General features: G+C 39.6%; 1 protein-coding gene across 1 annotated transcript; it reads left to right on the forward strand.

The window, feature by feature from the left end:
• The first annotated feature begins 740 nt into the window (after positions 1-740).
• Positions 741-18,010, forward strand: LOC140453622 (CD276 antigen-like). The gene is made up of 5 exons (XM_072548478.1): positions 741-841; positions 11,501-11,573; positions 13,158-13,511; positions 14,920-15,207; positions 15,822-18,010. The coding sequence occupies exons 2-5, from the start codon at positions 11,522-11,524 to the stop codon at positions 15,986-15,988; spliced, it is 861 nt and encodes a 286-aa protein (XP_072404579.1). The 5' UTR covers positions 741-841; positions 11,501-11,521; the 3' UTR covers positions 15,989-18,010.
• The last annotated feature ends 8,200 nt before the right edge of the window (positions 18,011-26,210 follow it).

Below are 26,210 nucleotides of genomic sequence, written 5' to 3' on the forward strand. Positions count from 1 at the left end.
AACAACATTAAAGCATCTAGGATGGTGGTAATGGATTCAGGGTTGGTTTACAGGCAAAAAGAAGAAATAAGAGAGTCATTCTTAGGGTTGGCGGGCTATTTCCAGTGTGATATCTTAAAGATCAATCCTAGGGCCAGGCTGTTTATAATCTGTATCAATAATGTGCATGTGGAGGCCAATTGTAGTATTTGCAAGAATGCAGATGGTACAAATGTGAATAGTGAGGAAGATATAAAGAGGCTTCAGTGGGATTTATCAGGCTGAGTGAGTGGGCAAGAGCATGATACATGGAATATACTGAAGGTAAGTATCCACTTTGGTATGAGGAACAAAGCTCGAAAATATTTCTGAAATGCTGAGAGGTTAGAAAATCACGATGTTCAAGTAGAACTAAGTGACCTTGTTCATAAGTCAGAATAAGTAATTCTGAAGGAAGATACTCTATTAACCTTTCTTGAAAGAGTACTCGAGTACAGGAGCAAAGAATTCTTGTTTTAATTGTACAGATCGATGATAAAACCGCACCTGGAATATTATGTGCAGTTCTGGTCTCAGAACATGAGAATAATAAAGAGGTCCTCTTAAAGTCTGAATGGGTGTATTTTGCATCTAGTGCCGCTGGCAAGAGTTTTGAACTTACAATTTTTAATCAAACTGTAACCAATAGGAGCTGTGTGTAGTTATTTTGATACTTGCCAATGAAACTGACTCAAGTGTTTCTTTTGCAGGTTGAGGGCCAATATGGCTCAATGAAACATTGTGTACTGGCAAAGAGGACAACATTTGGAAGTGTCCAGCAATATTTGGCCTTAATGATTGTACACGTGCTGAAGATCTTCAGGTGACTTGTAGATAAGTTAATGATTTGTAATACACTTTGAGGCCCAGATTTTCATAACAATCGATATGCTCTACATCTGCACTGATGTATATGATTCCTACATATCTCACCCTAGGATGCCTTTGGTGGTAAGGAGGGGACCAGGGTGGGGTTTGGTGGGAGGCAGCAGGAGGCAGATTACCTTTCATGGGCTAGGAACTTTAAAGCAACCAAACTGGTCAAGAACTTTAAGATGTTAAAGCTGTCAAGAATTGTCAGACATGTCAAGAACTGTTAAAATGTGTTTAAGTAGGCTGATTTTCTCAATACAACATAGTCTTCAACATTAAATTGAAGTAATATAATTTTATTTTCTACTATATGCATGGGTACTAGTCACTAGATGAGTCAGAAAGGTAGGGGAAAGGGTAGAATTATGGGTAGTATGAGTTGATACTCAGTCAGCATATAGAGTGAGGGGCCATTTCTTTTCAGGAGGTATGAAGGGTCATGGAGGATGGATAGAGAGCATTAGATAGCATGGATGGGGAATGTGGAATATCTGAGAATGAGGGCGAGAGGAATGTCTTCATTTTATTCTTTTTCAAAAACGTTTGGCTATGATGCTGAAGCCGAGGCAAGCTTTCTGCCCATTTCAGCAAGGAACCGGAAGGCCTCCTCCTCCCATCCTAGTTTTCCAATGCCCAGACTGAAACAATGAGTGTGGAAAGCCATGTTTAAAGGCGGTGTTCCTGCAACTGTAACTTCTCCTGCCTCTATGCATCTGACCTGGGAACAAAAATCAGGACCTAAACATTTTTTAATATTAGGTCGATGGATTAAAAAAAGTTTTCTTAAAACATGTCAATAATGTCTAAAATAAGTAATTATCTTTTTATCCTTTCAAAGGAACACCTGCTTCTTGAATTTAAATTAACATGTGAAGTTTTGTCATAGATCACATTTGCATTGTGCTTTTTGTATTATGCACACAGTAGGATGAGTCTGTTCAATTTACTTCTAAAAGTAAATTCAAAAGTAATAACAACTAAATTCAAAATAGCTGTGCATGATCCTTAAACTTAAGTATTCTTCAATGGCAGATTGAATTTGTATTTTGTCTTCGAAGTGGAAAACATTCGAACTGTGGTAGAACCCTGATTATTTCAGATTATTTTTATTTGGCAATAGCCCAATAGGACCCTCCCTATGTTACAATGGGAGAACTTTCAGAAAATTGCCAGGTCAACATCGTGTGAACCAAATGGCATTAATGGGTGGATCTACTAACATTCATGGCACTGGATATTAGACTTGTTTCCATTTTTAAGAGATAGGTGTTTTTTTTTACCCTGAATGATTAAAAGAATTTTAACTCATAACAGAGGACTGGTGACAGCTCAAATGAATATTCAGTTATCAAATTTAGTTTGTTTTATAATAGTGCAGAATTTTGGAAATAAATATACTTGCTTATGCCTACGTTCACGTTTAATATTTCCAAATGCCTGAAGATATAGTGTAAATCTGACCTAGGTTCCAGCAGTGTCTCCAGAATTGGTTTTATTCTCAGTTCATGCACTCTACAAACACAAAAGCTGGGTTATGGTTTCAGCAGATGGTATTATAGGATAAGTCTGATCCCAGAACATTGGATTGTCAGTCAGGCTTGCCATGTAGCACACTTGTTCAGACAGGATGGACGTGTACGGACGCTGTGCTTGTTTCAATTCAACAAAACGGTGATATATCCAATTGCATGTAGCTGATTTCTTAGGGCAATGCCCTGACCAGAGTCAGCCTACCTGGTTCGAAATTTAAAAGACATTTGGAAGTTAACAATCAGTCAATCATTAACTACAGTCCTCTCCACAAAAGCACATCCACCAAATCAAATTTCGCTTGTCAACCATTGTTATTCTTGTAAATTGTCCTGATAAGTGCAAGACAAAAGGTTCAACAAAAAGTGTCTTTTTTCACCAATACTCAAGTTTTCTGTACAAACATTTTTTTTTATTCAATCATGGGATGAAAGCATCACTGGCTAGGACAGCATTTCTTGCCTCTTTCTAAATTGCCCAGAGGGTAGTTCAGAAACAACCAGACATTGCTGTGTGTCTGAAGTCACATGCATCCCAGTCTAGGTAAGGATGGCAGACTGTATTCCCTTTCCTGAAGTATGTTCATTACAGATAGGTTATGACTGTTATGAAGAGTAGGATGAAAACCAACAAGAGATTTCAGGAGAGGTAGACGTTTAGAAGGCAGCAACAGTGACTTTTTAGAAGAACTGATGATTGGAGATGGAGCACAGAGGACATTTTTCGGAGAAAAATAGTAATTGGTTTTGAGTAAAAGGAAAATAATGCCTGTGGAAACAGAAAGATTTGCAATATCAACTGGCATGAACATGAGGAAAATGCATATTTTCAAATTATGATACATATTATTTTGAAGTTAAGTTCTACCTCATGAAGTTAAGTTCTACCACATGTGACAAGAGTTTTTGTTATTTGGCTTCACTTATTTACATTGCCCCATGAATCAGCAATTATTTGTTTGTTTTGTAGAACACCATTAGTGTTGTAAAATTTGACTAAATTAAAGACCAGATTATAGTCCAACATGTGTTATTTATAACTTGATCCACCCTAGTCCAACACCTACACCTCCAAATTATAAAAATTTGATGAGTAATAATTTGTGTGACAAGAAGAAATCAAAACTAATTTTGTCAAGAACATGAAATAAACATGGAAATCTATTGTATAGTCACATGGCATTCCAAATTGAAAGATTGACAATGACCTAACCTAACTATAAGTGACATGCTAATGTGAATAGAGTCAAAAAACCAGTCATCTTTCACACCACCTGGGACAGCAGGGTAACCAGAGTCCTTTGATTGACCATTTAAGAATAGAGCCATAGAGTAAGAGAAATGTATAGCATGGAAACAGACCCTTCAGTCCAACCCATCCATGCCGACCAGATATCCTAACCTAATCTAGGTCCCATTTGCCAGCATTTGGCACATATTCCTCTAAACCCTTCCTATTCATATACCCATCCAAATGCCTTTTAAATGCTGCAATTGTACCAGCCTCCACCACTTCTTCTGGCTGCTCATTCCATACATGCACCACCCTGTATGTGAAAACGTTGCCCCTTAGGTCCTTTTTATATCTTTCCTATCTCATACTAAACCTACGCCCTCTAGTTCTGGATTCCACCACCCCAGAGAAGAGACTTTGTCTATTTATCCTCTCCATGGTCTTCATGATTTTATAAAACTCTATAAGGTCACCCCTCAGCCTTTGATGCTTCTGCAAAAAACCACGCCAGCCTATTCAGCCTCTCCCTATAGCTCAAATCCTCCAACCCTCATAACATCCTTGTCGATCTTTTCTGAACCTTTTCAAGTTTCACAGCATCCTTTTGATAGACCACCCTCTGTCTTCTACCACCAAGCCAGTTCTGTATCCAAATGGCCAGTTCTCCCTGTATTCCATGAGATCTAAGTTTGATAACTAGTCTCCCATGGAGAACCTTGTTAAATGCCTTACTGAAGTCCATATAGATTATGACCACCGCTCTGCCCTCATCAATCCTCTTTATTACTTCTTCAAAACAAATCTCAATCAAATTTGTGAGACATGATTTCCCACGCACAAAGCCATGTTGACTAACCCTAATCAGCCCTTGCCTTTCCAAATATATGTACATCCTGTCCCTCAGGATTCCCTCCAACAACTTGCCCACCACCGAGGTCAGGCTCACTGTCTATTATTCCCTGGCTTGTTCTTACCACCTTTCTTAAATAGTGGCACTGCGTTAGCCAACCTCCAGTCTTCTGGCACCTCACTTGTGACTATCGACGATACAAAAATCTCAGCAAGAGGCCCAGCAATCACTTCCCCAGCTTCCCACAGTTCTCGGGTACACCTGATCAGGTCTTGACGATTTATGATTTCAAGACACCCAGCACCTCCTTCTCTGTAATACAGACATTTTCAAGATGACCCCATCTATTTCCCCACATTCTGTATCTTCCATGTCCTTCTCCATAGTAAACACGGATGCAAAATACTTGTTTAGTATCTCCCCCTTCTTCTGTGGCTCCACACATAGCCTGCCTTGCTGATCTTTGAGGGACACTATTCTCTCCCTAGTGACCCTTTTGTCCTTAATGTATTTGTAAAAACCCTTAGGGTTAAGGAGAATCCAATTGGCCAAAGTTATCTCATGTCCTCCCTTTTCCCTCTTAAGTACACTCCTACTACCTTTATATTCATCTAAGGATTCACTTGATCTATCCTGTCTATACCTGACATATGCTTCCTTCTTTTCCTTAACCAAAACCTCAACTTTGAGTCATCCAGCATTCCCTATACCTACCAGCCCTTCCTTTCACCCTAACAGGAATATATCTCATTTCTGAAGGCTTCCCATTTTCCAGCCATCCCTTTACCTGCAAACACCTGCCCCCAATCAGCTTTTGAAAGTTATAAAGTCAGAGAGATGTACTGCACAGAAACAGATCCTTTGGACCAATTCGTCCATGCTGACCAGATATCCCAATCTATTCTAGTCCCACTTATCAGCAGCCGGCTCATATCCCTCCAAAACCTTCCTATTCATATACCAATCCACATGCCTTTTAAATGTTGCAATTGTACCAACCTCCACCAGTTTCTCTGGCAGCTCATTCCATACACGTACCACCCTCTGCGTGAAGAGGTTGAACGTTAGGTCTCTTTGATATCTTTCCCCTCTTACCCTAAACCTATGCCCTCTAGTTTTGGACACCTCCACCACAGGGAAAGGACCTTGTGTATTTACCCTATCCATGCTCTTCAAGGTTTTATAAACCTCTATAACATCACCCCTCAGCCTCCAATGGTCCAGGGAAAATTGCCCCAGCCGACCTGGAGATTGGCAAATGTGGTACCACTATTTAAGAAAAACGGTAAGGACAAGCCAGGGAACTATATACTGGTGAGTCTGACGTGGGTGGTGGGCATGTTATTGGAGGGAATCCTGAGGGACAGGATGTACGTGCATTTGGAAAGTCAAGGACTGATTAGGGGTAGTCATCATGGCTCCACGCGTGGGAAATCATGTCTCACAAACTTGAGTTTCTTGAACCAATAAAGAGGATTGATGAGGATAGAGCAGTAGACATGATCTATATGGACTTCAGTAAGGCGTTCGACAAGGTTCCCCATGGGAGACTGGTTAGCAAGGTTAGATTTCATAGATTACAGGGAGAACTAGCCATTTGGATATAAAACTGGCTCAAAGGTAGAAGACAGAGGGTGGTGTTGGAGGGTTGTTTTTCAGACTGGAGGCCTGTGACCAGTGGAGTGCCACAAGGATCAGTGAAGGGTCCACTACTTTTCATCATTTATATAAATGATTTGAATATGAACATTAGAGGTATATTTTGTAAGTTTGCAGATGACATCAAAATTGGAGGTGCAGTGAACAGTGAAGAAGGTTACCTTAGATTACATGGTATCTTGATGAGATGGGCCAATGGGCTGAGCAGTGGCAGATGGAGTTTAATTCAGATAAATGTGAGGTGCTGCATTTTGGGAAAGCAAATCTTAGCAGATTTACACTTAATGGTAAGGTCCTAGGGAGTGTTGCTGAACAAGGAGACCTTGGAGTGCAAGTTCATAGCTCCTTGAAAGTAAAATTGCAGGTAGACAGGATAGTGAAGAAGGCATTTGATATGCTTTCCTTTTATTGGTCAGAGTATTGAGTATAGGAGTTGGGAGGTCTTTTTGCAGTTGTACAGGATGTTGGTTAGGCCACTTTTGGAATATTGCTTGCAATTCTGGTCTCCTTCCTATCGGAAAGATGTTGTGAAATTTGAAAGGGTTCAGGAAAGATTTACAAGGATGTTGCCAGGGTTGGAGGATTTGAGCTAGAGGGAGAGGTTGAATAAGCTGGGACTATTTTTCTTGCCTAATACCATCAAAATTATCCTTCCTCCGATTTAGAACTTCAACTTTTAGATCTGTCTATCCTTTTCCATCACTGTATTAACACTAATAAAATTATAGTCGCTGGCCCCAAAGTGCTCACCCACTGACACCTCAGTCACCTGCCCTGCCTTATTTTCCAAAGGTAGGTCAAGTTTTGCACCTTCTCTAGTAGGTACATCCACACACTGAATCAGAAAATTTTCTTATACACACAAATTCCTCTCCACCTAAACCCTTAACACTATGGCAGTCCGAGTCTACGTTTAGCTTTTTAATAGTTGTGGGTGAAGGAAGTCCTGCTCACCCAGACCTTAATTGGTGAGATGCTGACAGAGTTGGTAAGCGTCTTACCATGCTCAATTCACCCAATTGTTTTTCCTTTTCGCCATCTATCTCACCACTTCCAGGGAGGGGAAATTGCAGACAAAGAAACATAATATAAATGGCAGGTCTTGGCATGGATATGTTTAAATGCTAAAAAAATAACAAGTTAAACACCCGAAAAATGGCTTTGTTTCCTGAAAGTCTGGCACAATAAGAGGGGAAGCTCTGATCAAGCACAATTGAAGGGAATTTGTAGCTCAAAATTAAAGAAGGCTTTGAAATATGTCTGGACAGAGTTTGAAAAACAGATGCCACATGAGACTCCATTGGGCCAGTCACTTTCCTGACTTTATAATGACGACGTTGGTATCATATAATTAGCATTGACATCAGCAGAATCTCTACCAGAGTATAAGTGAATGTGTTTCTACTACATGTTAAGAAAGAGCCTCCAAGTTGCAGCACGTGACAATCAAAAGCTTACTCGACATAATACCGCAGTTGCATTGCAGCTGCATACGCAATTGTCAACCTTTCACCTCCTAATCAGTGAGTCAGCTGGGCTGTTGATGTTTTGTTGTTGTTGCTAGTAGCAATAGAATATAAAGCAGTGTAACTTTAGGAAGTTAGTCAGTACAGAGCAAAGGAAAGTTGGAATCACAAGTGAGCTGGGGGAAAATAGAAAATGGTAAGTGCTCCTTTTTGATCATAATTCCATATTTCAGACTGTAGTCTCAGTTTTAAAAACTGTTTTCTAAAAAGATATGTTGACCTAGACATGTTTTCTACTGTTGTAGTATGTTTTTGTCATGTCATTTGTAGTGTGTTTTTTAAATGGCATGTTCGTGTGAATATGATATTTGTTGAATGGTGTATGTTGGCTTTTGTATAAATTAGTTTGGTTTTTTGAGGTGTGTTGATGTGGTTATACTGTGTTTAAGGCTACTATATCTGATACATATGTAGTGTGTGTGATGTACGTGTATAGTTGTTTCTATAATGTGTTGGTGGTATATGTGTTGCGTGTCATGTTGATTTGTGTTTAGTCTAGTATGTGTATATATGTTTGTAACATGTGCTGTGTGAAGGTTGTGCGTTTTTGGGTGTTGCTGTATCTTCATTGCAAACTCTTTCATGACAGCAGCATTAGCGCTATCTAATTCATCTTTAAAACAAAGGTAGACAACTCCAGATGTTATTAATAAATTTGCCCAGGTGTGTCTCAACACCAAAGCTGTCAAATTAGTACAAACACAAGCCAGTACCAATGCAAACAGTCCCAACTTGATTAAGAAGTATATTGGGATAGATTTTACAACAAAACAGTACTCTCTCTAATCCTACACAGCTCCTTAAGTTTACAATACTTCCCAAAGCTCTTGTAGATTTGCGTAGCCATTTGCTTTGTGTCTGTCTCACTGCAAAGCTGCTTTGTCTCTCTCTCTCTCTCTCTCTAGAGAGTCAGTGGGTCTCTGCCTCTCGCCATGTCAGTCTCCTCAGAAGGTCCGAGACGAATGAAGAGAGCAGTCTGTGGGTGGACCCTATTTCTATATCTTTTACATGATTTCTTAAATGTTTTTAAGATGTGACATCAGAGTTTTACTTGGCCAACGTACTCAGCATCCCCTGCTGTTTGGCCAAGTTAGTGTTACGAAACGAGGTAAACGCCTCTGCTAATTTAAACCAGCCACACAGAAAAAAAGTTCACCTCATGCTGCAATCTGTTAAAATTTGAGAGGCAAAAAACTATCCCATAGGTCACTACTTAAAGTAAAAATTAACAATTTTATTCTTTATGACCAACAGAGAATATTAAAACAACAGCTATTTACAACTCCTTTCTTGTTAACCTATCTTTTACCACCCACTCTACAGTACTGGTCCAATAAAAAAATCCTGATTAAGATTTACAAAAAAAAATCATGTTTCAAAAAAAACCAGTCAGCTTTGTTGATTTTCCTCTGTAGGTTTTCTCTCAATCGGCTTCGATGTTCTGCTGCACAAACTTCTTATTGACAATACCTTTCAGAGAATTGTTCTGGTGGCAGTCTGTACTTATTAGTGGCTCGGCAGTTCTCCCCCTGACTGTTCAAAATGTCTGGTTTTATACCCCAAAACACTGGATCATTTCATTGGTTTTTATGTCATCAAATTTCTTGGGGCATAAATTTAAACTGATTGGATGAATTTGAATTTATTTTTGTTCCACAGCAACACACATTCCAGCTATTTGTTTCGACCAAGAGTTACATTTTTCCTTGTTCAGGACACTGCGCTTTCAGTCCTTGCTAGCTTCCTCTCTCTCAAAAAGTACAGTTCACACCTACACTTTAGAACACTGGCAGTTGTGTTTTGGCAGCCAAATGGCTGCTACATGAGACAACCCATTTCTATCCCTGCTTATTAGGTCATGTTCTGGGTTGGTTTTGTAATGAAGTACATGGATTAGCTGTCAGATTGTAGGAGGGTACTTATCAAAGTAGAGGACAGAGTTTTTGGTCTGATGTTGAACTCAATATAGAGTCCAGAAGACTGTAAACTGCCCAAATGGAGAAAAAGAGGTGCCATTGCCCCATTTTTGTCAGACAAAGAGTCAGGGGCAAATGGAAAGGTGGAATTTGAAACATAGATTAGCTGTGATTTTGCAGAGTGGCAGAACAGGCTTGATGGGTCAAACTGCATATTTCTGCTGCTAGTTCATAGGTTTGTATGTTTTCATTGCAAGAATAGAAGTGGGAGATACCAATCCATGTGACCCAAAGTCAATTTATTAGTCTCATTCTGCCCAAGTTTCTCTCAGAAACCTGTATGAATTACTAATATGAATGTTTAATTTTCTTCATCCTCTAAATTTAAAAACATGTTATATCAAGATAAGTTCAAATTCCAGTTTGGCATAATTGAAAGAGACAAATCAAATATTTGCCAATTCTCTGATCTTATAACCAAGACAATATTTATTCTTAATATAGTTTCTATGGGTGTTACCAAGATGAGATCAGGCATAGATAAACATGATCAGGCATATCATGCAAGCAGCCATTTAATAAACAGTTCATAGGCTTCAGGAGGTGAGACTGATGAACTGATGACAGATCCTAGTAGGAAAGGTTTAACTCAATCATGTAACAAAATGTATAAAGTGCAATTCTAAATTCAAATGTAGATTTCTGATTCAATGGCATAAATTTTAACATACAGATAAATTTCACTTTGGGAAGGAGAGGGTATGGTTAGCACTGTTAACACTGTTTGATACCAGCCTTGGGCAACTGTGTGGAGTTTGCACATTCTCCCAGTGTTTGCGTGGGTTTCCTCCCCACAATCCAAAGAATTGGATTGGGTTAGGGTGAAGTGGCCATGCTAAGTTGCCCATAGTGTTCAGGGATGTGTAGGTTAGATACATTCATCAGGGACAAAGGTAAGGTAGGGGAATGGGTCTGGGTGGATTACTCTTCGGAGGGTCAGTGTGGACTTGTTAGGCTGAAGGGCCTGTTTCCACACTGTAGCAATTCTAATTCTAATTTTCTGAAAGCTTAGGTATCCTAGAAAAACAAGTTTCACTCTATAGGATGTCTTTAACTGGGAACCCCGTCAGAAGACAAACTGATCAACATGCTGGAGGCCTTTAGGGAGTGAACATTTTCTTAGGATCTCACATTCTCATTAATTTGTCTAGTATAATTCCTAAGTGGAAGTGAATGGTTTGTTTATTAAGTATCTGTAATGCAGAGCTTGCTTGTACTGTACTAATTCCAACCTTGACAACACCCACAATAACTGCACTGTTAACAAGTAAAGTGCAAAATTAGTGAATCACCGAAGTTTTAATTTTTGTTTCAGCTGTATCACTTCCAATTGTAACTTGATTTTTTAAATGAAATTCTATTGAATTATATTTCAAGGATAAAGGCAATTAAGCATCGATTGTAAAGGAGAGGAGCCAGGAATCCCTCTGTCACCATGATGGCAAAATTAATTCTTCTAACTCATACAAAACAAAAACCGACTCTTTACATGAGATCAGTAGCTATCATGGAACAGTCTTTTTACTTTCGGACTGGTTACCTTGCTCCTCAGTGACCTACATCTTAATTTCTTGTTTTGTTGTTCCTATGTTTAAGTTTTATATGAATGGTGAGAAAATAATCCCTTGCAGCTCAGTGTGATATTCTTAATTTGAGCTCATTCGTAGAGTTCATCCTGTAGTTCATCATATAGTAAGCCTGGTAAGTTTCTGTGTAAATAACTAGATATTGAGCAAAAATCTATTTGCAGTGATAACACTAGACTGGAAATCTATTACTTTAAATATTTGTATTTTGTTTGTCACTAACCAGCTCGATATTTATTCATTTTCTAGAACTCTGACCTGAAGGAGAGAATGAAATATTTGCTTTATGTGCAAATTATGTCTGCACAGGTCTTACTTTCAGGTAGGTCTCGTCCGACAATTCATAGTGGGCAATGTAGTGACTCAGTAGTTAGCACTAATAGCTCACAGTAGTAGGGATCTAGGTTCAGTTCTTGCCTTGAGTGACTGTTTGTATGGCGTTTGCACATTCTCCCTTTGTCTATGGTTTCATTCAGGTGCTATAGTTTCATTCCAAAGTTCAAGGAGGTGCAGGTTGGTGGATTGGCCATGGGAAAAATGCAGAGCTCTGGGGATAGGGTGGGGCATGTGGGGTGGTGGGGTGGGGGGGGGGGGGGGTGGTCTAGGTGGGATGGATGTTGGATGTTCTTCCGAGGGTTGGTGTGAAAATGTGATGGGCCAAATATCTGCTTCATCACTTGAATGGATTCTATGACAACATTTTTTGTCTGTAACTCTCGTGAATATTTCCTTGTACTTTTTAAAAATAAATGTTTGGAAGGGCAAAGAAATCATATCAATCTGTTAACAGATGTATCATCAGGAAGCTCTATCATCAAAGCCAGGAACCATTGAATTTAAAGTTCAAGATATTGAACTTTGGATAACAATGGAAGAATTCAGAAATGATCAAAGCTGCAGTTATTGTGTCAATGTTGGTGAACTTGCACTGACATCGTGACTTTCAATAGATTCAATTGATCACTGTAATACATATTGGCTTTCCAGAAAAAGATGTGAAAAAACCATGCAATCTTTCCAGTCTTGAACATTGGAAAGAACAACACTTAATACACTGAACTAAATACAGATTACATTTTGTTAATAGCACATTAACTATCTTGGATTTGCAGTAATTCTTGTTTAAGAATCCCTACAGTGTGGAAACAGGCCCTTCAGCTCAACAAGTCCACACTGACCCTCTGAAGAGTAAGCTCTTGTTTAATGCACAAGATTTTCCCTACTCTTGTTTGATGCACCTAACCTACACATCCCTGAACTCTATGGGCATTTTAGCATGGCCAACTCCCCTGACCTGCACATCTTTGGATTGTGGGAAGAAACCAGAGCACCCAGCAGAAACCCACACAGACACGGGGAGAATATGCAAACTCCACACAAACAGTTGCCAGAGGCTGGAATGAACCCAGGTCCCTGGCACTGTGAGGGAGCAGTGCTAACCACTGAGCCACAGTGCCACTGTACTTCTTTCATGTACTTCTGACTACATATCATATTTTTATTGGATTTAATCCTGACATCTCAGATCTCAGGAGTGTTCATAAACCATATTTTACATGAATCAACATCAGAAAAAAAAAATTATTCTGTTGCTGCTTTTGGAACTTTTATGCACTTAGTTGGCTGCTGCCATTTCTACATGGCTACAAATCACTTCATTTTGGGATACCCAGTAATAAAGAAAGAAAGAAAGATATTTTATAAATGTAATAGAATGAGCAACTCCAAACTTATTTCTACTCTCTTGGCTTTGTCACCACTGCCATGATAGTCTGTCAATTATCCCTAGTCAAAAGATCAAGAATCCTCTGTTTAGAAGGCTGCTTTATGATTTGACCAGATACTCTAAGTTATATTAAAAACTATAGACTGGAAAAAATGTTAATTTTTTATTACCGATTTCCAGGTGCATTTGATGTTGCTGTATCAAAGACTACATTGGTAGGAATTCACAGACAAAGTATTGTCCTTGGATGCAGTTTTACTGTTGATAGTCGTTTACCACTGGACCATGTAATCATCACCTGGCAACGTGCTGAGACGAATGACGTGGTGCACAGTTACTATTATGGCAAAGACCAACTCAGTCAACAGAATGAACAGTATTCAGGCAGAACAAGTCTATTTCCAGAGGAATTCAAACATGGCAATGCTTCATTAAAACTGGCAGGAATGACAGCAGAGGATGCTGGGCAGTATGAGTGCTTTGTTGGCAATATATTGGGAAGTGCCAAAGGGACAATTTCATTGAAATTTGCAGGTAAGTACATTTTATTTGTTCCTAATCATGCAGTGATGATTTTGTTACAAAATCAATGTGATAATTCATGTTTAATGTGCTTAAAATTCATAAGGAGAATAGTCAGGTTGCAATTAACACAAATTAAAATGAATGCAAGATTGCCAAAAGCCTAACATAATGAAGTTAATGTAGGAGATTAAAATCCAGATATAAAAGGAAATTTGTTTGACTGTTCCAATCAAAGGGTGATCAAGATTATAGACATATTTTTGTGACCCAATATAAATCCTTTGTAGAGGAAGGATATCAGGCTGCAAATAGCTTATAGCAACAGCTTCATTCCTTTCCAGAATGTCAGTTTACTAGGGATTCTGCCCTTTTTTATGATAAAGTTATGAATAACAAGTACATGGACATATGATTTTTTTGTTTGATCAACATGTCAAATCCTTGCTCATTTTGAATGCTCAACTGCCTACACTTTACTCAACCCTGCCCTGTTCAAACTGCCATGTCCTGAAGAGGGGTTACACCTAAACTATCGACTTCTCCACCTCCTGATGCTGCCTGGCTTGCTGTGTTCTTCCAGCCTCCTGCCAAACTGCCATGGTGGCAGCATGACTTTTATAACCAAGTGACCTTGCTTTCTGCCTTGAATGCCTAGTCTTGACCAGTTAACCACATCCTGCATTTCTCACTACAGTATCTTCATGCTTTTTCTAACTTAGCAATTTCAATTTCCATCTTCACTTACTTGACCTTCTCTTGGCTATTCTATTGCCACCCACACAATATAACTTCGCATTACAGTATAAAGATTCCAACTTGTATACATAACCACTCCCTTTATCTTATTGCCTCACATGGCTCTCTATTCCCGCCATTTCAAACACAGACAGACAGTTAGTTTCAACCATTTCTATGTATTCCACACCCCTCACATCTTATCACACCCTTTCAAAGTACTTTGTAGACCTCCGTTAACTTGAGTGAAGAACCTACTCAAATCTATCATTAAAGGTAGAGTGGCTGCACACTAGGACAAACGTGAGTGATCCCATATTAAAATAGTCATTTTGGAGTTTTATTTTGAGGAGAAAAGATTATTAATAAAGAGGTGAGTTCAAAGAATTTAGATAGCATTTTGACTTGGCTTAGAAATTGGTTGGATGGTCGAAGTTAAAGAATGGGGCAAATGGAATACACCCTGTAGAACTGTAATGTTGCATTATTATTTGTAACCTATAGATGCGTGTGAAAAGAGAGGGCTTCCTTTGTGTTGTGTGGCTGATTTTTGATTTGTCTAACTGTATTTTGAGATTATATATTAATGCCACGCGGATGCTTCACAAATTATTTAATGTCAACAAAAGCAATTTTCTGTTACTTCTGAATAATGCAAGCAATTCTTCTTTGTAATTCACAGCTTACTATAGGGATCCACAACTGTTCATCAAACTCAAACCATCCGGTTCGACTATCATTCTGGAATCTCAAGGTTATCCTGAACCATCTGTTTTCTGGTACTGTGCAGAAAATAAAAATGTGTCCCTCCAGCCTGAAATTTCATTTATTAAAAGTGAAGATGGTCTTTACTCATTCCAGAGTATTCTTAAACTTGATAACACAATGATGAAATGTAACCATGTGGTTGAAATTCAGAACTCCCTTGTTAACCAGACTGTTACCAGGAAATTCAACATCCTTTTACAACGTAAGTTATTAATTTAGACAATTATTAGTTCAGGTACTTAAGTCAAATTTCCTTAGACATAAATTTTGCCTTAGACATAAATAAAATCTTTGAAACTATTTATCTGAAGAAATGCATAAAAGGTTCAATTTTCCAAACCAGAGAAATGGCTTATACACTAGGAGCACAAATCACAAGAAACCTCAACTTTTTTGCCACAATTTCCTATTCCTAGATTTTAATAAATGGAAAATCACATGAACTGTGACCTACACTCTGTGTTATATTTTCGAAATAGAAAAATGTAACTGCAGTTTCTTGATTTATATTTCCCATAGGCAAGACTGCTCTGGGACATATATTCATAAAAACGAAATTTTAATCACAAAAAAGAGCATTGTAACATTTACCTCTGAATGCAAAATTAATCATTTTTGAGAAATATTCACAGAAACCATAAAATATAATGTGTCAAGTTCAAGGGTATAATTTGCACAGTGCCTTCTCCTAATTTCCCATCTTTACTTCAGCAGAAATCCAAAAGTAAATTATCTGGTGAAAAGGAAACTCTAGTGCACATATTTTGTAGAAGTGAATTAATTTGATGGATTAATATTTATGTTTTTCACTTTCAGAACAAGATATTCAGAACCAAAACTTCAACAAGAACATGTGGATTGCTCTCAACTCCTGTACAATTCTGATATTTGTAGCAATTATTATTCTGATATTGCTAATCTGTAGAAGCAAACATGCTCAACATCAGAAAATTGAAGAAAAAGCGAAGTGTGAGTTTATATGAATGATCCCAGGAATGGAACAGTTGATTTTTTTTGTTTATTCTCAGGTGATTCACAAGACTTTATTATCCACTGTTAGGATGAGCTTTCTTTTTGGACTTCTGCCTTCCGTGTATTGGAGGTTCTTCCACAGTGCTGTTAGCTAGGGAATTACTAGGTGTTGACCCAGCAACGAAAAAGAAACAGTGCTGTATGGTGTAATCAATGTCAAAAGGTAACCTGGAGGTGAGGCTGTTCCATTGCAGCTACTTGTTCATCCCACTGAGTGTTGTAGAAGACACAGCTGAAGAAGCAGCACTTCCTATAAGAATCTACATACTGTAACCACAGTACATCTGCAATGCACATCGTGTAATGTTAGGACTAACTTTCGATATTGAAAAATACAGTTTCTAAGCTGACCAGATCTGTGATCATTTTATGAATGAGTAGCAGGTTATATATATCTCTGGAGTTATGTAGAATTTGTTCGCTGCTTTCCCGTTCCACATCCTTCTAAACCTTCGATTAAAATGCAATAGTAATTGAAGCTCATGAGCAGCTAGCAGTGAGAACATCATGGATAAATAGATGGCTCTGGTTAGCTTAACTTTCAGCTACAGCTTTTCAATGACTGAAGTTATTTCAGATTTGATTATTCCCTGCTGATCATAGGGAAGATTAAGATATATATATAAATCAATCATGAAGCAAACAGTCAGCATCTTATAATTATACAAACAGAAAACAGAGCTGGACAAGCAAAGACTAAACAAAGTCATATAAGTGCTATGATGTACATTGTTGCCAGCAGGAATAGAATATGCTGTTTTCTAATCTACAGTTGAAGGAGACATGTTGAGCTCGAGAAAGTAACAAGTATGGATTACAAGGTCAAAAACTGTGGCCCCAAAAGTTCATCATCTGTGATCCTAGCAGTGGTGCAGAGTTTGGGGTCACTTGTATCCTGCCAGTGTTTGTCAAGTCGTCAAGAAGTTATCTAGTTTTCCTGTGCTGGCGAAACCCAGTGTTATTAAAGATGCATCTTCAATGCAGCTACAATATCTGCCATAGCAAGTGGGTGACTAAGGCTCTCCCCACCTGCCTCTCCGACCTCAGTCATGGACTCTTTTAGCTGCTCTATTCCACAAAGCTATGCACTGAAGAATAGAACTGGAGCTAATGTTTACAAATTTTTATGATTTTTTTTAAAACAGAGATACACATTACAAAAATATCCCTAATCATGTAACAACATTAACTATTTGTAGGCGCACAAGTGAAGGCCCAGTTATTGTCCACCATGTTTGTACAATTAAACACAATTAATATACAATTAACATTGGCTTCCTAATTCGGAGGATGATCAAGTAGGTTTAAAAAAAATTAGTCCAACTTTTGGAATTCATCTGATGGGGCCTTCATCTGGCATCTCAACTCAGTGTTGGGAACCAACACCAGCAGTGCAATTCAAAACCATGTTGTCGTGAGTCCCTGACCCTAGTGTAGCCTTTTTAATATTTGCCATGAAAGGAGAAGATAGAATAATCTATCTACCACTTAAAACAGGGTCTCAGTCATTTTCTGCCTCATTCTTGCCAGAATTGAAGTTGGGCAAAACCTATGTGGACGTGGAGGGCCCAAGAGTTTACACAATATGCCTTACCTTGTTTTATATTCAACATTTAATTTATTTAGAATAAAGACCTGATTTTAAACTAGTACATCCTGTAAGTTTGGTTCATGGTCAGATTGATCTCTTGATTTATAGCCCCTCAATTTTATATTCAAATCACTTCATTGAAGCCCAAAATCAGGCAGGCTATAAATCCCAAATGAGGCCCATTTCTGGCTCAGACATTTGGACGTAACTGTAATCTGATGTGTTTCTATCTGACATTTTGTGAAAAATCCATCAAGAACTTTAAGTTCAACTCTTAACTAACAGAAATAATAATCACTGCCGAAAAACTCCCCACATATTTAAATTATTTCATGTTTATTCTGGCTGCATTATTTTTTATCAGTTTAAAGTATTTTATATTTTTAACACAAATGTATGGAATATGAACTTAAATTTTGTAAGTTTCATGCAAACAATTTTCTAAATAAATTGTCATCCATTTATGTTGTGAGGCTACAGTGTGTGGTATTTTCTTTTTTCAGGGACAAATTTTCTTGAGTGATAAAGCATAATTCACTGCAGCATGAACTCATTAAATTTAAATTATCTAGCAGATTTAAATACATTCAAACATCAGAGAACATTGGAAAACATCTGAGAATTCGTCAAACATTTTAACAAGTCTTGTTATCATGAAGGTGAGGAAGTAGCAAACAAATGAGTGGAAAAACCTGGCAATTCTGCACCCAGCAGAGGCTCTGAGTATTCACAGATCAGATATAGTGCTGCCAGTTACAAACAGTTATGACAATTTAATGTTTTGAATGCTCCTTTTCCCCCCTCATTATTCATCATTACAATTTCATTTCTGCACACTGGACATTCTGTCTCCTCTGAAAGTTGATGGTAACAACAAGCAAACACATCCTTGTTGATCCTGCAAAAGTCTTCCTACCAAAGCCTGGAAGCCTGTGCCAAATCAGGAAAAATCTCAGACTAGCCAAGGAACAGGCTGACAAGATCAGACCTTACAGGCAATGTGCCAGACACAATCATCACCATCCCTGGATATGTTCTGTTCTACCAGAGGAAATAGAATAGTGGTTAACAGTTGGGAAGGAATTAACCTAGAAGGCCTCAATGTGACTCCTGACCACATGAAGTCTCATGGCATCAGGATAAACTTGGGCAAGGGAACTTCCTACTGATTACAACCTACTGTTCCCCACTTCAACTAATAAATCACTGCTCCTCCATGTTGAAAAGCACTTGGTGAAAGCATTAAAAGTGACAAAGTTGCTGACAGCATTCCCTCTAACCAGCACGTGTATGTGCATGGTCAGCTGCTCTGAATTCTGCACACAGCAATTAGTATGATGATACCAATCATGGCACTGATTTCCAATTCCCAAAATCATTGCCACATATGGACCTTGGAGGTCTACACAGAAGAAATGAAAAATGAGGGGAATGCTGGTCCAGAATGTACTCTGGCTGGGGGACTTTGAAGTCCTCACAAAGAGGAGTTTAATAACACCATTACTGAAAAGCTGGTCAAGTCCTAAAAGACACAGCTGCTAGATTTGGTTTACAGCAGATGATGAGAGAATCCATGAAGAAGAGCTGCTTAATCTTCTCACCACTGAACAGGCCACAGACACATCTGATCAATAAGAATGACCACCACACGGTCCTTGTGGAGACAAAAACAAAATATTGAGCTGGAGAAAAATTACAAGAGAAGCCCTGTCTGGAGTATCATACACTATGTGTATCTACACACACTTTCCTGAGACCTGGTTATCTCCAAATACTTTAACTCCTTCTGCACTCCTTTATTTATATCTGTACAAAGTAATTATCAAATGCAGCTCTCCAGTTTAGTGTCAAAGACCCCTCTATTGTTTTGGAATATGTTTGCTGCCTTACTGATGTCAAGAGGACAATGACACAGTGGTGTCAGTGCTGGATTAACAATTCAGAGATTCAGGTAACATTCTGGGTATGTAGGATCAAATGCCATCCCAGCAGATAATGGAATTTCAACTGGAATTAAAATTCTAATGACAACTGTGAAACTATTGTCATGAATATGCATCAGGTTCAGTAATGCCATTTAGGGAAGGAAATCGGACATGCTTACCTGGTCTAGCCCATATGTGACTCCAGACCCACAACAATTTGGGGAACTCTTAAATAGTTTCTAAAATGGCCTAGCAAGACCTTCAATTGCATCAGCCACTAAAATATCTCCAAAAAAACAAATGGACTGATGAATAGCCAACTATTGACTTAGAGTCATAGTGTCATACAACACGGAAACAGATCCTTCACTCCAAATCATCCGCACCAACCAAACATCTCAATCTGACTTAGTCCTATTTGCCAGCATTTGGCCCATATCCCTCCAAACCCTTCCTATTCATGTACCCATCCAGATGCCTATTAAATGTTGTAATTGTACCAGCCTCCACCATTTCCTCTGGTATCTCATTCCATATACCACTGCCCTCTGTGCAAAAATGTTATCCCTCAGATCCTTTTTAAATATTTTCCAATTCACTTAAACCTATGTGCTCTAGTTTTGGACTCGACCACCCGAGGGAAAAGATCTTGCTATCCACCCTACCTGTGCTCCTCATGATTTTATAAACCTCTAAGGTCACCTCTAAACCTCAGCCAATGACACACCATGGGGGAAAAAATCCAGCCTTTTCATCCCCTCTCAATAGCTTAAACCCTTCAATTTTGGCAGCATCTTTTCTGATCTCTTTCAAGTTTAATAACACTTTACCTGTGGAATTGAATGCAGTATTTTAAAAGTGGCCTAACATCCCAATTCCTGTACGCCATGCACTGACCAATGAAGGCAGGGTACCAAATGCCTTCTTCACCATCCTGTCTACCAGTGACTCCACTTCCAAGGAACTATGCACTTGCACCCCTAGGTCCCTTTGTTCGGCAACACTCCCCAGGGCCCTAACATGAACTGTACAAGTCCAGCCCTGGTTTGCTTTCGCACTTATTTAAATGAAACTCCATCTACTACCCATTGGCCCATCTGATGAAGATCCTGTTGTACTCAGATAAACTTCTTCATTGTCCATTATGTCACCAGTTTTGGTGCCATTTGCAAACTTACCAACCGGACATCTAATATTCACATCCAAATCATGTAAATAAATGAGGAGAAGCAGGGGACCCAGCACCGATCCTTGCTGCACACCACTGACCACAGGCCTCCAGTGCAAGAAACAATCCTCTCCCACCTTCCCCTGTCCCTACCTTCAAGCTGATTTTGTATCCAATTGGTTAGTTTCCCCGGATCCCATGCGATCTAACCTTGCTAACCAGCCTACCATGCAGACCTCTGTCAAACGTTTTGCCAAAGTCCGGGCAGACAACACCTACTGCTCTGACATCAGTCATCTTTCTCACCTCTTCAAAAAAAACTCAAGTTAGTGAGACATGGTTTCCCATGCACAAAGCTATGTTGATTATCCCTAATCAGTCCTAATACATGTAAATCCTATCCCTCAATCCTTTCCAACAACCTATTCATCACTGACATAAGGCTCACCATCAATAGTTCATTGGCTTCTCTTTACAGTCTTTCCTAAATAACGGTACCACATTAGCCTCCCTCCAGTCTGTTGCATCTCCTCTGTGGCTATCAATGATACAAATATCTCAGCAACGGGGTCCAGTAATCGCTTCCCTAGCATCCCACAAAGTTCTGGGAAATGCCTGATCAAGTCCGGAGATTTAAGTACCTTTATATGTTTTAAGACCTCCAGCACCTCCTCCCCTGTAGTATGAACTCTTTTCAAGACATCACTATTTATTTTCCCAAGTGCCCGAGCTTCGATGTCCTTCTTCACAGTAACTATTGAGTCATAATATTCATTTAGTATCTCACCCATCTCCAGTGGTTCCATACAGATGGCCACACTGATCCTTAGTTCTCTCCCTAGTCACTCTTTTGCCCTTGATGTACTTAAAATGTGCCTTAGCACGAGAAATAGTAAACCCAGCTCTGTTGACCCTGAAAAAAGGTTTCCTTACCAACATCTGGAGGGCGACAGCCAAAATTAGGAGAGCTGTCTCTCAGACAAGTTGAGTAACAAACTGACATAATCATAGTCATTGTGCAAGATATGATTGAATGTCCCAGAGAAAATCGCAACAGTGTCACTGTGGTAAACAGTCAGAGAGAGTTGCCGAGGGAGTCCTTGTTATGGACCAGGCCAGACTGCCTCAAAGCATTTCAAGAAAGTAGCCCAGACCCTAACTTTTCCAGTTGTTTTAAGCAGGTGTAACATGGATATTCCAGGAGGGATGCAGTTGGTCAAACCACTTAGTTTTAAACAAAACTGAATTAATGTACAAAATTACTGAATGAAACACAAACAAAAAAAGAACAGAGTACTGAATAAACTAACCTATCCGAAAACCCAACCCATCATCCTAACTTAATGATGTGTTCCAAATACTTGCATCAATCCCCATAAACACCCCTTGACACAAAAGGTGAAATCACATCTCGCAGGACAGAAGAAGTCAGAGAGAGAGTACCTGCATGAACCTGCTTTTTGGGTCCAACTTCAAAACATTATTGTGCTAAAACCAAACCAAACCAAACCAGAGCAAAGTTGGGCTGGGAGCACTGGCCACTCCCCGTTCATTGTACAAGTGTTTTATTTAAAAACCTGAAAGCCTTTTGACTGAGGCAGTATCTGTTAGCTATAATCAAATTGGCCCTAAAACCCACCTAAACCCAGACTTTTCAGAGTCTATCTCTTTTACGGCCTCTCTGAAAAGAAAACCAATGACAGGGTCCACTACTTTTTGTCATTTACATAAATGATTTGGATGTGAGCATAAGAGATACAGTTTGTAGTTTGCAGATGACACCAAAATTGGAGGTGTAGTGGACAGCAACGAAGGTTACCTCAGATTACAACAGGATCTTGAGCAGATGGGCCAATGGACTGAGAAGTGGCAGATGGAGTTTAATTCAGATAAATATGAGGAGCTGCATTTGGGAAAGCAAGTCTTAGCAGGATTTATACACTTAATGGTAAGGTCCTAGGGAGTGTTGCTGAACAATGAGACCTTGGAGTGCAGGTTCATAGCTCCTTGAAAGTGAAGTCACAGGTAGATAGGATAGTGAAGAAAGCGTTTGGTATGCTTTCCTTTATTGGTCAGAGTATTGAGTACAGGAGGTGGGAGGTCATGTTGCGGCTGTATAGGACATTGGTTAGGCCAGTTTTGGAATATTGTGTGCAATTCTGGTCTCCTTCCTATCGGAAAGGTGTTGTGAAACTTGAAAGGGTTCAGGAAAGATTTACAAGGATGTTGCCAGAGTTGGAGGATTTGAGCTATAAAGGAGAGGCTGAATAGACTGAGGCTGTTTTCCCTGGAGCGTCGGAGGTTGAGGCGTTGGAGGTTTACAAAATCATGAAGGGCATGGATAGGATATATAGACAAAGTCTTTTCCCTGGGATTGGGGAGTCTAGAGGGCATAGGTTGAGGGTGAGACGGAAAGATATAAAAGAGACCGAAGGGGCAATTTTTTCACACAGAGGGTGGTACATGTATGGAATGAGCTGCCAGAGGATGTGGTGGAGGCTGGTACAATTGCAACATTTAAAAGACATCTGGATGGGTATATGAATAGGAAGGGTTTGGAGGGATATGGGCCGGGTGCTGGCAGGTGGGACTAGATTGGGTTGGGATATCTGGTCGGCATGGATGATTTGGACCAAAGAGTCTGTTTCCATGCTGTACATCTCTATGACTCTATTTGCAGTTTTTTGTCTCTGTGAAGTGTGGAGGGGGTAGCATTTAGTCAAACCCAAATGGTCTGTTTCCATGCTGTACATCTCTATGTCTCAATGGCAACATAACCTTGTTGAAGGAGCAGCATTGTCACAGTCCTCAACATTGGCTTCAGATTCTAGGAAGTTCCATCAGTCAAACATCTCCCAATCATAAGGTCTGAAGTTGGCATGTTTGCGGATGATTGCACAATCCTTGGTTTGCGCCACTTTCCCAGTAATGACCCCCCTCCCCCCAACCGAACCCTCTGAATCTTCCCCTGCAACTGTAAAAGATGCAAAATCTGCCGACACACCACACTCCTCACCTCCATCTAGGGCCCCAACCACTCCTTCCAGGTGAGACTGAGGTTCACCTGACTCTCCTCCAACCCAGTTTACTGTATCTGGTGCTTCCAATCTGGTATTCTCTACATCGGTGAGACCAAATGTAAACTCAGGGCACGTTTTTCGCCAAGCATCTCAGCCAGGTCTGCAGAGGCTGACCTGACTTCCCAGTCACTCCCCATTTTAATTCCCCTTCCCTCTCCAAAATGACTATCTTTGGCCTCCTCCATTGCCTCAGTGAATCAGACCACAAATGGAGGGAACAATACCTCACCTACCGCCTGGACAACATACAGCCCGGAGGGCTTAACATCGAGTCCTCCAATTTCAAATAGCCTCCCTTCCCAACCTCTGACTCCCTTTCCAGCCTCCCTCCCTCCCTTCCATTCCTCTTATTGACCCTTCCTTCCAGCTACCAACTGGATTATTCCTCCTATTGACCAACCAGGCTGTACCCCCTACCTTAGTTCATCTATACCCCCACCACTCCCCTCTACCATCTCCTCCTTTATCTGCAGCTCCCCTTACACTCACCTCCAGTCCTGAAGACAGGTTACACTTCTCCACCTTCTGATGCTGGCTGGCTGGATGTGTTCTTCCAGCCTCCTGCTTGACTACGATTGCACAATGTTTTGTATTATTCATTATTTCTCAAAAACTGAAGCAATCCACATCCAAATGTAGCAAGATCTGGACAGTATCCACGTTTTGTGCTGCCAAGGAGGTAGTAACTTTCATGCCATACAAGTGCCAGGCAATGACTATTTCCAACAAGTGAAGTCCGAACCATCCCATCTTAACATTGCTGTCACCAAATCTCCTATTAAGATCCTACAGTTTACCATTGACTAGAAAATGAACTACACTAACCATATAAATACTATGGGAAATTGTGGGATCCTTTAGCTAGAGGACCTTTAATCTATTGGATTTCCTTTGGAGAGGACACCTTTCCTGTTGAAACAATCTTTTTTGCACCATCTTGAATTGGTTGGGTTGCAGGGGGTGGGGTTGCTGTTTTTAAGTCACTGGAAGCCTATGTCAATGGGAGTTTGTGGGGATCAGTGTTGGGACGTTTGCTGCTTGTGGTATATACAAAGTGATTTTGGCATGAGTGTAGGAGGGTTGAAGAATAAGTTCATGGATGATACAAAATTTGACTGGTAAGGTGATGAGGATAGTCTTAGATTGCAACAAGATATACAGGTAATTCTGGCATAACACATGGTTCATCAACATGACTTGACTATAGCAATTGACTATTGATGAATTGTGGATGCTGTTTGGATAACATGTACTTTCTACTGAACGGGTATAGTGGTCTTCTACAGTGCAATTTTCTGTAGCAGTTTCCCAAAGTACGATTTTCTGTAGTGAGTTTGCAGAGGAATGCAATTGTGTTATAGCAGGACAACTTGTAGATAGGGTGGTCAGATGGACTGATGGTGGCACATGGAATTCAAGTGTGAGGTGATGGGCAGGACAAAGTCAAAAGGAATAAATGATAAACAGTGTGATGCTGGGAAAAACCAAGGATCAGAGGTTCCTTGGTGTGAATGCCCATCGGTTCCATAAAGGCAGATAGATAAAGTGGTTAAGGCAGCACCTTTTGGATAAACTGGGATAAAACAAGGTACTGTGGATGCTGAAGATTTTCCAGCATCCAGTTCTGAAGGTCACTGGACTCAAAATATTAACTGTTTTCTCACCAGAGATTGTGTAAGACCTGCTGACTGTCTCCAGCAATTCCTGTTTGCATAAATGTTGAATAAATTGGAGTTGTTTCCTTGGAGCAGAGGAAATTGAGGGGGAAATGATTGAGGTGTATAAAACTATGATCTGATTTTTTTGTCCATTCATTTCATTAAATAGAATTGCGGAATTTTGACAAATAAATTTGATTTGCTTTCCAGTTAAAACTACAAACCCACAATTTTGATCATCCATTGGCTAAAGGAAGTGGATTTGCACCATTTGATAACAGGTACTCCTGCAGAGGATGGGATATTGTGTCCGCTCCTTACACTAGGATAAATGCATATCAATCAACAAATCATTCCTTGGAAGCAAGACAATTTCTAGGGAAGTTCTCCTCTGTGCATGCAACAAAGTTATTTCTTAAAGATCAATACAGGGCTTTGTTATTATGACACAGAAGAAGGCTATTGGTCTTCTCAAATCCACGGCAATCCTCAATCAATTCAGCATTCTCTTGCTCTCTTTGTAGGCTGCACGTTTATCTCCCTCAAGAGCCTCACCTTCCTTTTGGAATCATTAACCATTTGTGCTTTCACTATCATATTCTGCATTAGCAACCGGTGGCATAGAGTGGTACTACAAATCTTTTCTCTGAGACTGGGGGCCTACGTCAATAGCAATGGTAAAGGATAAACCTCTAATGAGAAGAAACTCTTGTCAAACAAGATGTAATTTATCACATGATAGCAATAGATA

Source organism: Chiloscyllium punctatum, chromosome 27 (assembly GCF_047496795.1).
Source record: "Chiloscyllium punctatum isolate Juve2018m chromosome 27, sChiPun1.3, whole genome shotgun sequence".
NCBI classification, from domain to species: domain Eukaryota; kingdom Metazoa; phylum Chordata; class Chondrichthyes; order Orectolobiformes; family Hemiscylliidae; genus Chiloscyllium; species Chiloscyllium punctatum.